We start from the raw sequence: 12,348 nt of genomic DNA, 5'->3' as shown, positions 1-12,348 counted from the left end.
TATTGTTGTCATATTTGGGCTGGTGCATCTCGTTCCTAGATAAGATTCAAAAGAGAGTCGCCAACCTGATAGGTCCTGAACTGGCATCTAAGCTTCAGCCGCTGTCCCATCGAAGAAATGTAGTATCTCTCTGCCTGTTCTACAAGTACTTTAATGGTGAATGCTCCGATGAACTGCAAGCACTTATACCCCCTCGACCTCAATACCCCCGACAAACCCGACAAGCAGCTAAATCCCACTCCTTCACAGTAGAGATCCCTAGATGTAAGAGAGCCTTCTACTCCAGTAATTTCTTCCCCAGAACTGCTAGACTTTGGAATTCCCTTCCAGGTTCCTGTACTGACATGCAGAAGTTCAGGTGTAACGTGAACTGACATCTTGTGCCCAACTCCCCACATAGTACCCCTGAAGTTTATGTCCCTGATAATAGCCCCCTACATCCAAGTGGCAATGTGCCTTGTTTGGGGTGAAAATGTAAAAAAAAAAAAAATTTTTTTTTTTAAATTTGCACCAGATTAAGGATTCTGAAATATTAGCTGTAACTCAATGCTCTTTGAATAACTTAAAGGTCGTGAGATGTCTTTATTTTTTCTTTTTTTTTTTTAACAAAGGAGTCACTACTTATCAAGGTCCAGAGGCCACTCGAGGATAAAGATAAATAAGTGTACAGTAGTCAGTTGGACAATATCGTAGTAATCATTAGTAGTGAAAATTTAGTAAATTGGATTACTTAAAGGGGTCGGCTCATCAAGAACTTGTTTACGTTGGACTTGAAGATGGCCATATTTTGTAGTCAGCTAGAAAGCAGGCAAACCAAAGAGATTTCCACAGGTGTGCAGTTCTAAGAAAGAAACTTTGTTTATGGACTGGAGAATTGTAATGAAGATGTGGAATTAGTGGCTAGTAGGAAAAGGATGATAGCAAGCATTCTGATTGTGTTCATACAATGAAATTCACCAAGAGGCTGCGACAAAAAGATACAGCAAGATCCAGGCAAATTAATGTGGATCTTGGCAAGAGAGATGGACGTTGGTGACTATGATGGAGATAAAGTTATTTACCTTTGAGAAGCATATACTGAATTAGGGACTTTGTTCCTCCAAGGCAGGCACACTGTCAAAACAAAATATGACAAGCATTGAGAAAACAATAACAACAATTACAAGGGTCTATAAGGCATGGATATGCAGTGTGAGGATGTATGAAAGTGAAACCAGGCCAGTAAGGGTTGAGGACATGCGTTGCATGGTAAGAAATGATAAGAGAATGATGTGTAATGTGAGTCTTAAAAACAGTCAGATGTATGTAGTTTAGATGTAGATTAAATCTGGACAGTATAGGGAGATGTGTGCTGAGCAGGAGGGTTGGTATGGTCAGATTAGAAGAATTCATTAGAGTTCTTGAGTTAGTAATTGTAGAACAGTTGCGGTAGCAGGGTCAGTTATTAAGGGGAGAGCAAGGAAAACATGAGAGGAAATGATAAAATAGGCTTGAGAGAAAGAGGGATAAATAAAGAGACAGCCCGAGATAAATTATTTTGAAAGTCAATTTCTTAGAGCTGCTCAATGTACTTTTTTTTCTTTTTTTTTTTTTACATAGGCATCACCATTTATCAAGGCCGATAGGTCACTCAAGGATAAGGGTAAAAGAGTGTATAGTGGTAAAAAGGACGATATAGTAATCGATAGTAATGGAAGTTCGGTAAATTTGTTAACTTAAGTGGAACGGCTCATCAGAAACTTGTTCACGTTGGACTTGAAGACAACCATATTATAGACGGCTGGAAAGCAGGAAAACGGAAGACAATTCCACAGGCGTGCAGTTCTAAGAAAGAAGCTTTGTTCATGGAATCTATGTTTAGGTTTAGGCACAGATAAAGAGTGGGGGGAATTATTAATAGTGTTTTCAGCTAGACGAGTGTTTCTTGTGAAAGTTTGGCAAGGGGGGGGCATAGATTGAAGCTCAGTCGAACACTTTCCATGAAAATAACGATAAAGCAGAGACAAACTCGCAACATCTCTTCTGTGAGATAGAGGTTGCAGCGAAGAGAAAAGGACATCTCCCACCAGGCCACAAAGTCTATTTTGAACTCTATCAAGGCAGGACAAGTCTTTTCTAGCAGCTCCTGCCCATATGGGGCAACAGTATACCATCCTTGGACGTATCTGGCTCTTATATAGATAGAGAATTGCATCAGCAGTGAGATATCTACTGGATCGATAGAAGGAGCCGACCATTTTTCCAGCAGCCTTGGCAACAGATTTAATGTATGTATTCCATTTAAGATCAGGAGTAAAGATCAAGCCCAGAAGCCTGTCAAAACTTGAGGCCTCCCCAAGATGAGAGCCATTCATTTTAATTGATGCCAGATGGGGGATCAGAACGTTGATGATGTAAAGATAGAAGCCTGGCTTCAGACGCATTAAAAGTAACCAGCCACTCCTTTCCCCATTGTACAATGTGATCAAGATCAGAGGAGAGAGAATCGGAGAGAACTTGATCGTTTACTGTCTTAGATGTACTACCATAGATGGTAGTGTCGTCAGCAAAAATGTCTACGAATGATGTAAGGATGTGATTTGGAAGATCATTAATGTAGATCAGGAAAAGAGTTGGGCCCAAGATGGACCCCGGAGGGACTCCAGCATGAATACTGTGAGCTTCTGATTTTTGCCCATCAACTACTACTCCCATGAACCTATCAGAGAGAAACAACCCAACAATTGAGAAGACATTTCCAGCTATACCATAGCTGGAGATCTTGTGAAATAAACCTCCATGCCACACCCTATCAAAGGCCCTCGACATGTCAAGAGTAATTGCCCTAAAAAGGTTGCCTCTGTCGAGAGATTTGCTAATCCTATGAGATATAACTGTAAGCACATCTGCTGTAGATCTAGCAAAATGGAAACCATATTGTGTGTCACTAAGAAGGTTATTTTTGCTGAGATGGTTGATTACTTCTCTATTTAACACAGATTCCAGCAATTTACTCATGACTCACAGGAGACTTATTGGCCTGTATTGGGAGGAGGATGAACGATCACCTGAATTCTTAAATACAGGGCATACTGATGAGATTTTCCAGGGTGATGGGAAGCTATTCTCCTTAAGACAACGTTTAAACAGTTTTGTAAGTATGATTAGTTTCACACATGTGCAAACTAATACAAATATGTTGGCAAGTTGAAATGGACATCTGTACACGTTATTCATCCATCCAAACAAAGATTTTACTCATTATAAACCATCTTTGGCATATGATTACTATTTCCTGTTAATTTCCGTATTATGTAATCAACAGTTTAAGAATATATCAACTAAATATTTACACGCACACAGACACACATGTATACATACATCTATTATTTTAAGGAGATAATGTTTTATCTCTGTTTTATTAGAAAGTATTAGGAATCTGAAGTTTAAAATTTCAGATCTTAAATTAAGAATTCTTTCTTTTATTGGGAGGTAATAAGAATACTATATGTTAAAGCTACTTAAAATTTACCTTTTTTTTACACTGCAAAATGGGTTGGGTTACCTCCCCTTATATGCTTTTCTCGATTGATTTCTGATTACCTCCCTTTGTTTTGTTAATAAGATAATTTAATTTATATATTCTATTTTGACAAATAAAAATCTTGAAAAAACAAAATTAGACGCAAGGCCAATCAAAAGATGGGGAGATGGATTTATGGTCATCCTTGTCATTGTATTTTTGTTAACTAAGCTAATCTTAGCTAGAGTTCTCAGCTACCATAATACCACATTTATACTAGCAGTCATTCTACTTAAAATTCCCAAATTTTAAGTGGGAAAATCGTTTATATATATATATATATATATATATATATATATTCCCAAAACCTCTGGCCCTGATGGAGGGGAGACTAAAACTTGCTGCTATGGTTTCAAATGATCTGAAATAACAGCAAATTCCAAATATATTTATATTTATTTATAAATATGTTATATATCCCCTCTTTTGGAAATGGGGTACCATTATGAATATTTCCAGTAGTAAATAATCTTTTATGCACTGTGAAATTTACTTTATGTATGAAAACCAAAGAAAGAAAAAGAAAACCAAAGAAAGAAAAAATATATCACCAAATGTCCAATATGTTCATAATTTTGGAAGTTTTTTTATATAGTCTATCATCACTTAATATGCACTGCATACATAATCATCAATTATCCAGAGTCATTGGCATAAATGATGTATATGCTTCACAGTACAACTATTTCAATGATCTTTGATGTTTATATTTCCGTTGTTTGTACGGCCGTAACATTATTCATTTTGATATATTTCCATGTTTTCTCAATCATAATGTATTATTCGAATCTTGTTAGTTATTGTAATTAAGCAGTTACCTATTTCACTATTCTATGTAAACATATAAGCCCATTTATTATTTATATTAATCAAATTTAAGCATTAATATTTTAATTAATTTTTTAAATTAATTTCAAGCATTATGATTGTAGTTAATATTTAAATACACACACTTATAGGTATTCGACTGGGCACAAAAATCATGGTACACCAAACTGTTGTTATTTCTCTACTCATGTATGGCTCTGGGTCTTGGACTCCAGACAAGGATTATAATCACCAATTGGATGTATTTCATAAAAGCTGTCTGCATCCAATCTGTGGCATTACTCTTTGACACAAAGTATTTAACACTGACCTTTTCACAAAGTGCAATATTTCTGGAATTGAGTCATTCCTTATTCAGTGTCAACTGCGGAGGAATGGTGATGTCCTGAGAATGGCTGATGACAGGACACCAAAAATCTTAATATAGAGTCAGTTGGACGGAGGGAAAAAGAATGTGGGCCGACCATTACTGAGGTACAAAGACAAGTTAAATGAATTTAAATAAGTTGTTGGACCCTCATACGTTAAAATCGACAAGAGAGTCCAATATACATGTATATATATATATATATATATATATATATATATATATATATTATATATATATATATATATATATATATATATATATATATATATAGAGAGAGAGAGAGAGAGAGAGAGAGAGGATGAAACACTAGTGTCTGTAGGTATTTAATAATTATTATACTAAATAATAATACCAGTCCTTTTAAGAAACTTGTTTCTTATCGTTTAGCACTTTCAGTTGTAATAAAGTCGGTCAACTTAGCTCATACGCACAGATCGTCATATAATGATTAGATCACTCTGACTGACATTAAAAAGCATTTAAGAATTAAAGTTTAAATTTCAACTGTATCTCTCGCGGTTGACGGTAGCCAAATAGTTCGGATCCTTGCTAATGAAGCCATATATGACTTCTGTTGTTGGGGTTCAAGTCTCTTGACTGGCATTAATCATGACACCCTGCACTGATAATTCCCAAAAGGATGAAACACTAGTGTCTGTAGGTACTTAATAATTATTATACTAAATAATAATGCCAGCTCTTTTAAGAAACTTGTTTCTTATCGTTAAGCACTTTCAGTTGAAATAAAGTCAGTCAACTTAGCTCATACGCACAGATCGTCATATAATGATTAGATCACTCTGACTGACGTTAAAAAGCATTTAATAAGAATTAATGTTTAAATTTCAACTGTATCTCTTGACGATGATGGTAGCCGAATAGTTTGAGTCCTTGCTAATAAAGCCAGAGATGACTTCTGTTGCCAAGGTTCGAGTCTTTCGACTGGTGTTAATTGTGACACCTTGCACTGATGATTCCCGAAAGGATGAAACACTAGTGTGTGTAGGTATTTAATAATTATTATAGTAAATAATATACATATATATATATAAAATATACAGCTTCACCAGACACTCAATTTTATGTTCATTTTATAAAGGTTTCAGTGTTATTAACTATACATGCATACAATTGTTTCAGCCGATTACTGATATTTTCATATATAGTAGTACTCTCTACATAAGTTTTTTTAAATTATTTTTATACCAGTAAGTGCACTCCTTAGTGCAAAAAAAAAGTATAAAAAAATAAAATATAACAAGAATCAGATCACCCTATAAGTATTCTCGATCACTCACTAACAGTCCGATACGTTCACAATTTTGGAATTTTTTTTTGTATAGTCTATAATAACTTATTACGCGCTGTATACATAATCATCCATAAGCCAAAGTCATTGGTTAAATGATGCATAAACTTTACAGTAAAACTATTTCAATAAATGCACTAGCCTTTGATGTTTATATTTTCATTGCTATTTATGTTTGTATGGGCATAACATTATTTGTTTTTGTATGTAGTTGATAAAGCTGGAACATTTTTGGAAATAAGCATAAAATGCATGTCTGTTCCTGATAAAGCGCTATATTATGAAATATATATATATATATATATATATATATATATATATATATATGTGTGTGTGTGTGTGTGTGTATATATATATATTCTAGATTAAAAAACTCAAAAGTAAAAACCATTGAATTTCAACGAGGTTGCTGATAGTGCTCAATTAAAAAGGAGCAAGATATTATTTTATTTGATTTAGGTAAACAAAATTACCATAAGTCGCAACAATAAATTTATTGTTTCAATCTTAAAAGACATTGTCAGGCGACAAGAAACCTATGATCTTATTCGAGGCCAATCATTTAATGAAAATGGAAACCTGAATAAAAAATGAAATGTCTTTTAAGACTGAAACAGTAAATTTATTGTAGCGACTTATGGTAACTTTGATTACCTGAATTGAATAAAATAATATATATATATATATATATATATATATATATATATAGTGGTGTACATCCAATAGTTTCTGAATTAAAAATTAATTTTCACTATTTAATGTAATACTTACCAGAAAGATAGTCAGACCATTTGAGGGCAACATAGTATTGACATCATAGTGTAGTTTCTCAATTAGTTCAATAGCAGCATCTGTATGTTCTGGCCGATAAGAAGTCTAATAAAACAATATTATTAATGTAACTTCATTGAAGCATTTGCTAACGTTTTGGTTATAATAATTAAATTCAAAATGAACACATAAGATGATTTTATCTAAATGAAAGTTAATTAGAGAGAAAAAAACACTTTTGCAACTTGTTATAAAATGCTTGACAATGGTGCATAGGTTGTGTAGCAGGGTACATATTGAGACAACATATCAGAGAGTAATACAGGGACGTATATATCGGAGGACGAGACATTTATGCGACACTGTTACACAACGACGGCGTAGTCATTTGTATAACGGCGTAAACGGTGCTGACGGTGGCGATAATTCTATTTGTGCATATTATTAATATGGAGCTGGGAGAGACATTTATACAATTCTTTTACATCAGAGGAGAGATACTTCTTTATGATGATGGTGGAGGGGACAGACAGTTAACACTTGAAGGTGTTGCACAAAGTTTATTTACAGATGATAGACAAAAACATATTTACCTTTCAGTTGTAATGACGACGACGACGAAGACAAGGTTTACAAATATACGAAAATCTTTATTCCACCAGCTGACTGATTGATGAATCAGGAACTCAAGCTCTTACAATTACATGGTCTCATCTTTCCCCCTTCGCCTCCAAGAGGCGTAAGCTCTCAGTCTGACTAACTTGACTTTCTGAGTCGCTCTCTAACTGTCTGTCAGACTGACGTGAACCCATCTCAATATATTGGAATTCCCCTTTATGACATCAGAGGCGTGGTCCTTCACGAGTTCAAATTACCATGCACCTAGTCACGTTTTGGTAACAAAGAAATTCCTAAATGAATTGTTTCATTGATAACCTTTTTATTTCAAAATCCAACCTATTTTGTTAATCATTATTTTCAACTTTGTATTGTCCATTCTTTTAACTGACATATTTAATATCCAATTATTTCTAAAAGAATGAACAATCGCTGCATTCCTAAATTGAATATCTCTATTATCTTTTAACTTCTGCTTACTGGGTTCGATTCTTTCCTTTTCCAAATATCATTTTTAAGCTTGTCTAATTACTGGAGTCTGTTCCTTTTTAAATAACATTAAGCGGCTGTCACAATTATGAAATGCAAAGTGAGATTGCTCTTTACAACAGGATGGTACAGTATATTATTATATGTTACTATTGGAATCCTTTGAGATGAGTAATTTGTATATTTATTTATTTATTTGCAAACTGTTATCTTCATCTTCATAGTTGTTGTTTCATGATGTTTCAGCCAAATTATCCTCTGGCTTTATTCATATAATATTCTTTATACAAACAGGGAGACCCAACGTTGCCCAGGATTGAATGAGGACCAACCAATGCTCCACACCATACTTTTTTTGTCATTGTAATTAATAAAATTGTCGATTTTTCAATCAGTTCGATTGATAGCCTGCTCTAGTTGGGGATCCACTGTGGTGCACTGGGAGGAAGCTTCACATGCCTTTCACATGGCCTGTCTGTTATGTGGTGATAAAACTTCTCAAATGCACTTGTGATGTTAGGCTTTATAAGGGTGTTAACTTTGTCCAAAATCGGACTGTTCTTTTTTTAACCAGAGTTTTTCAATTATTAATTTTTTATACTTATCGGAGGCATTTCAATATAAAAATCTATCTAAAAACATCCCCAGACACATAAAGTACATTTGTGTGAAAGTTAAAAAAAAAAAAAAAAATCAGCCCAAACCCGATTGAACTAATTCATTTAACCGTAAATAAATGAATATAATGGCATAAATAAAGTGGGAGTTGATTTAAATACGCCTTGTATTTATTAGTTCAATATCTGGGTAGATGCCAGATACCTCCAAATCACAACTGTCCTTTGCTTACATTCAGTATGCTGCCCTCTGTCTCAGAGAGTGGAGGATTTTGTTTGTTGTCGTAAACACACTTTTTTCTAGCACTACAGATAATAGTAAAGTTAAGTTTATGAAATGCAAAAATTCTCAGTGGTAGTTTAACTATTGAACTTCATAATTTTTCCAGTTTGAAGACAATCATAGTATAATTACGCCTTAAACTAACTAAAATTAACAAAAAATAGTTTTTAATCATCTACATCATAATTCAGGCCATAAAAGGTTAACCAAGAAAAGGGTGTATACATGAAAATATCTTGTGCAAAATTTTTCAAACTGATACAACAATGAATAATATAAATATTGTAAATATTTGATATACTCTATATTTTTGTTTTAATTAAAAACAAAAATATACAGGGTGTATCAAAATTGATTGGAACTTCAAATATTTGAAATATTTGTTTTTCAAATTATAGACCGCTGAATCACATATTGATCAACATTCTTTTGATGGTTGATTATTGAAGTTAAAAATCAAATAAAACATACCTTGTTGTTTTAAATAAGATTCACACTGACATCAATAAAAAAGAAAATTAACTCATAAACATGTTTTTATGTTTAACACACAGACACAAAGAGATGTCTGCCTTTATTTACATTTCTAGACAGAGAGAGAAAACAGTTAAACTCACTCATTTATATACAGACAAAGGGAAGTAACTCTAAATTTCTCAAAAAGCTTGTATCACTGAAACAACTGTCATCAAGGCATAAAACAAGGGAACTAACCCTTCACACAGTCCAAGAGAGACAACTCTTACAATTTTCACAGTATTAAAACCTATATCTTCATTGATAATTTCCAGCATCTTTAATGTAAACATCTAACATGTATAATGTGTGTTATTTCTAAATATGGGATAGATTAACAATGTGGCAGGAACACAGATAAAATAAGTCTGAGCCTAGTAGTGCCATATACACCAACAAAACCATCAAAAAATTATATCAAATATAAAAAACCATGGGGCTCAGAAGAAAGATCAAAGCATCATGATTGGCAGTGATTCCTTTGATAGCCAACGTGGTCGATTAGGTTGCCATCCTTCAAATGTTAGTCTGTCTTATTTCAGAGAACAGAATACAGCAAACAGACAAGTAAATATTACTGGCATAAAGCAAAGACCATGCAGATGAACAAATGGACCACAAAGGAAATTAGTCTAATAATGAAGTACTATTAAAAATGCAACATCCACACAAAGAAACTGCTTTACATATATAGAACATAATCCCAAAGTTATGCTATTGATTTTCCAAACATTCATTCTAGTGAAGGGATAATTCCAATATTATTCCAGATTACGATACAATTACTGATTCCACACTAAATTACCGATTCCGATTCTTTATAAATCTCTAAATATTTAACTATAAAGTTATTATTTTTCACAATTACCATAAAAATACATGTTTTCTCAAGCATAAAAAATACATTCTGATTTTAGTTTTACTGGTAGTTTAAAATTAATAAATATTGATTATTTTAACATTATTATAAGCAGTGGGAGCTTTTGCTTTAAGCAAAATCAAATAAAAAGACAATTAAAATAATCATTTTTGGCATCGGAAAATAAGCACAAATCTTTTTGATACTGATTCTGATACTCCCAAAAGTTCTGATTTTTCCAATTCCAATCACTCATTCCAACACTAATTAATTCCCTTGTTTCAGTCCTTTTTCTCCTAATTCACCACCCTAACCCGACTCATAATTCTTTTTAAATCATTAATTAAGCTAGCATACTACATAAATAAGCATAAAAATAAACTTTGATCGAAAACCTTCTCTGCCTCCTCCTCCTCCTCCTCCCAGACTTTTCGAAGAGCTAGAAACGCCAATGTATGTGATAAATTAAAAAAGAAAGCATCAGTTTGAGAGAAGTCTTACCTTTGCCAAGTCAAATATATTCAAGTTATAAGGATTCTTATTAGAGGACTTTGGTGAGAAAAATTCAGGAAAGGCACTGTTTTTAACTTCTGGTAAAATATAAAAATAAAAAAACTTTTTATAAACAACAAAAAATATTAACAAACAGGAATTTTTTATAAACAGCAAATATAAAACAGGAACTTTTTATAAACAACAAATATAAAAAAGGAACTTTTTATAAACAACAAAAAAATATAAAAAAGAACTTTTATAAACAACAAAAAAAATATAAAAAAGGCGCTTTTTATAAACAACAAAAAATATAAAAAAGGCGCTTTTTATAAACAACAAAAAATATAAAAATGGAACTTTTTTTTTTTTTTTTTTTACACAGTGATCACCACTTATCAAGGCCCGGAAGCCACTCAGGGATAAGGGTTATTGCAAGTACATTACGTTAGTGTGAAGATTTGATGAAGTGTTTACTTAAGGGGGCGGTTCATTAGGAATTTGTTAACATTAGACTTGAAGACATCCAAGTTGTAGTCCGGAGGGAAGCAGGCAGACGGAACAGAGTTCCACAGGCGTGCAGTTCTAAGAAAGAAGCTTTGTTCATGGAATCCGCGTTTTGATTTAGGCACAGATATAGAGTGGGGGAAATTTTTCACAGTGGATTCAGCTAGACGGGTGTTTTTCGTGAAAGATTGGCGAGGGGGGACCAGGGATTGGAGTTCAGACGAGTACCTGCCATGAAAATAACGATAAAACAAGGATAGGCTCGCAACGTCTCTTCTGTGGGAGAGGGGTTGCAGGGTAGAGAAAAGGGCATCCCCCACTAAGCCACGAAGTCTATTTTGTACTCTGTCAAGGCATGATAGGCTGTTTTTGGCAGCTCCTGCCCAGATATGGCAACAGTATTCCATCCTTGGACGTACTTGGCTTTTATATAGATAGAGAATTGCATCAGTAGTGAGATATCTTCTGGAGCGGTAGAAGGATCCCACCATCTTTCCAGCGACCTTGGCAACAGACTTGATGTACGTGTTCCATTTCAGATCAGGAGTAAAGGTCAAACCCAGAAGCTTGTCAAAACACGGGGCCTCACTCAGACGAGAGCCATCCATCACAATTGATGCCAGATGGGGATCAGAGCGTTGATGATGTAAGGATAGGAGTTTGGTTTTGGATGCATTAAAGGTAACTAGCCACATCTTCCCCCACTGAACCACGCGCTCGAGATCAGAGGAGAGAGAATCAGAGAGAACTTTGTCATTTACAGCCTTTGATGTGTTGCCGTAGATGGTCGTGTCATCGGCATAGATGTCAACGAATGATTTAAGTATGTGTTTAGGGAGGTCATTGATGTAGATCAGGAAGAGAGTTGGGCCCAGGATTGACCCCTGAGGGACTCCAGCATTTATATTGCAGGCCTCCGATTTTTGTCCATCTACCACTACTCTTATGAGCCTATCGGAGAGAAATGATTTAATGATTGAGAAAACATTTCCAGTTATACCGTAGCTGGAAATCTTGTGAAGTAGACCCTTATGCCATACCTTGTCGAAGGCCTTTGATATGTCAAGAGCAATTGCCCTAGAAAGGAAGCCTTTGTCAAGAGATTCACTAATCCTGTGGGATATAAC

General features: G+C 34.2%; 2 protein-coding genes across 6 annotated transcripts in view; both read right to left on the bottom strand.

The window, feature by feature from the left end:
- Window positions 1–12,348, bottom strand: part of LOC145263845 (uncharacterized) — a 624,663-nt gene that overhangs the window by 70,518 nt on the left and 541,797 nt on the right. Inside the window, exon 1 of one of the 5 annotated variants that reach the window (XM_080120922.1) lies at window positions 1,580–1,588. The exons of 3 other annotated variants lie outside the window; for them this stretch is intronic. The gene's annotated coding sequence lies outside the window, so the exon portion shown is untranslated. Of the gene's footprint in view, window positions 1–591; window positions 602–1,579; window positions 1,589–12,348 lie in introns of those variants that run through there. One more of the 5 variants, XM_080120921.1, reaches the window with a different exon arrangement.
- LOC145263844 (uncharacterized) overlaps window positions 1–12,348 on the bottom strand; it is a 37,344-nt gene that overhangs the window by 12,261 nt on the left and 12,735 nt on the right. Inside the window, exons 4-6 of the mRNA XM_080120918.1 lie at window positions 10,724–10,812; window positions 6,841–6,945; window positions 1,062–1,113 (exon numbers count right to left, since the gene is read on the bottom strand). Of these exons, the coding sequence (XP_079977044.1) occupies window positions 1,062–1,113; window positions 6,841–6,945; window positions 10,724–10,812 (246 nt within the window). The remainder of the gene's footprint in view (window positions 1–1,061; window positions 1,114–6,840; window positions 6,946–10,723; window positions 10,813–12,348) is intronic.

The sequence above is a fragment of the Euprymna scolopes genome, chromosome 39, assembly GCF_053919585.1.
Source record: "Euprymna scolopes isolate OS-2025 chromosome 39, ASM5391958v1, whole genome shotgun sequence".
Taxonomy (NCBI): domain Eukaryota; kingdom Metazoa; phylum Mollusca; class Cephalopoda; order Sepiida; family Sepiolidae; genus Euprymna; species Euprymna scolopes.
The sequence above is the reverse complement of the archived record's forward strand: the minus strand, read 5'-3'. Positions and strand labels throughout refer to the sequence as shown.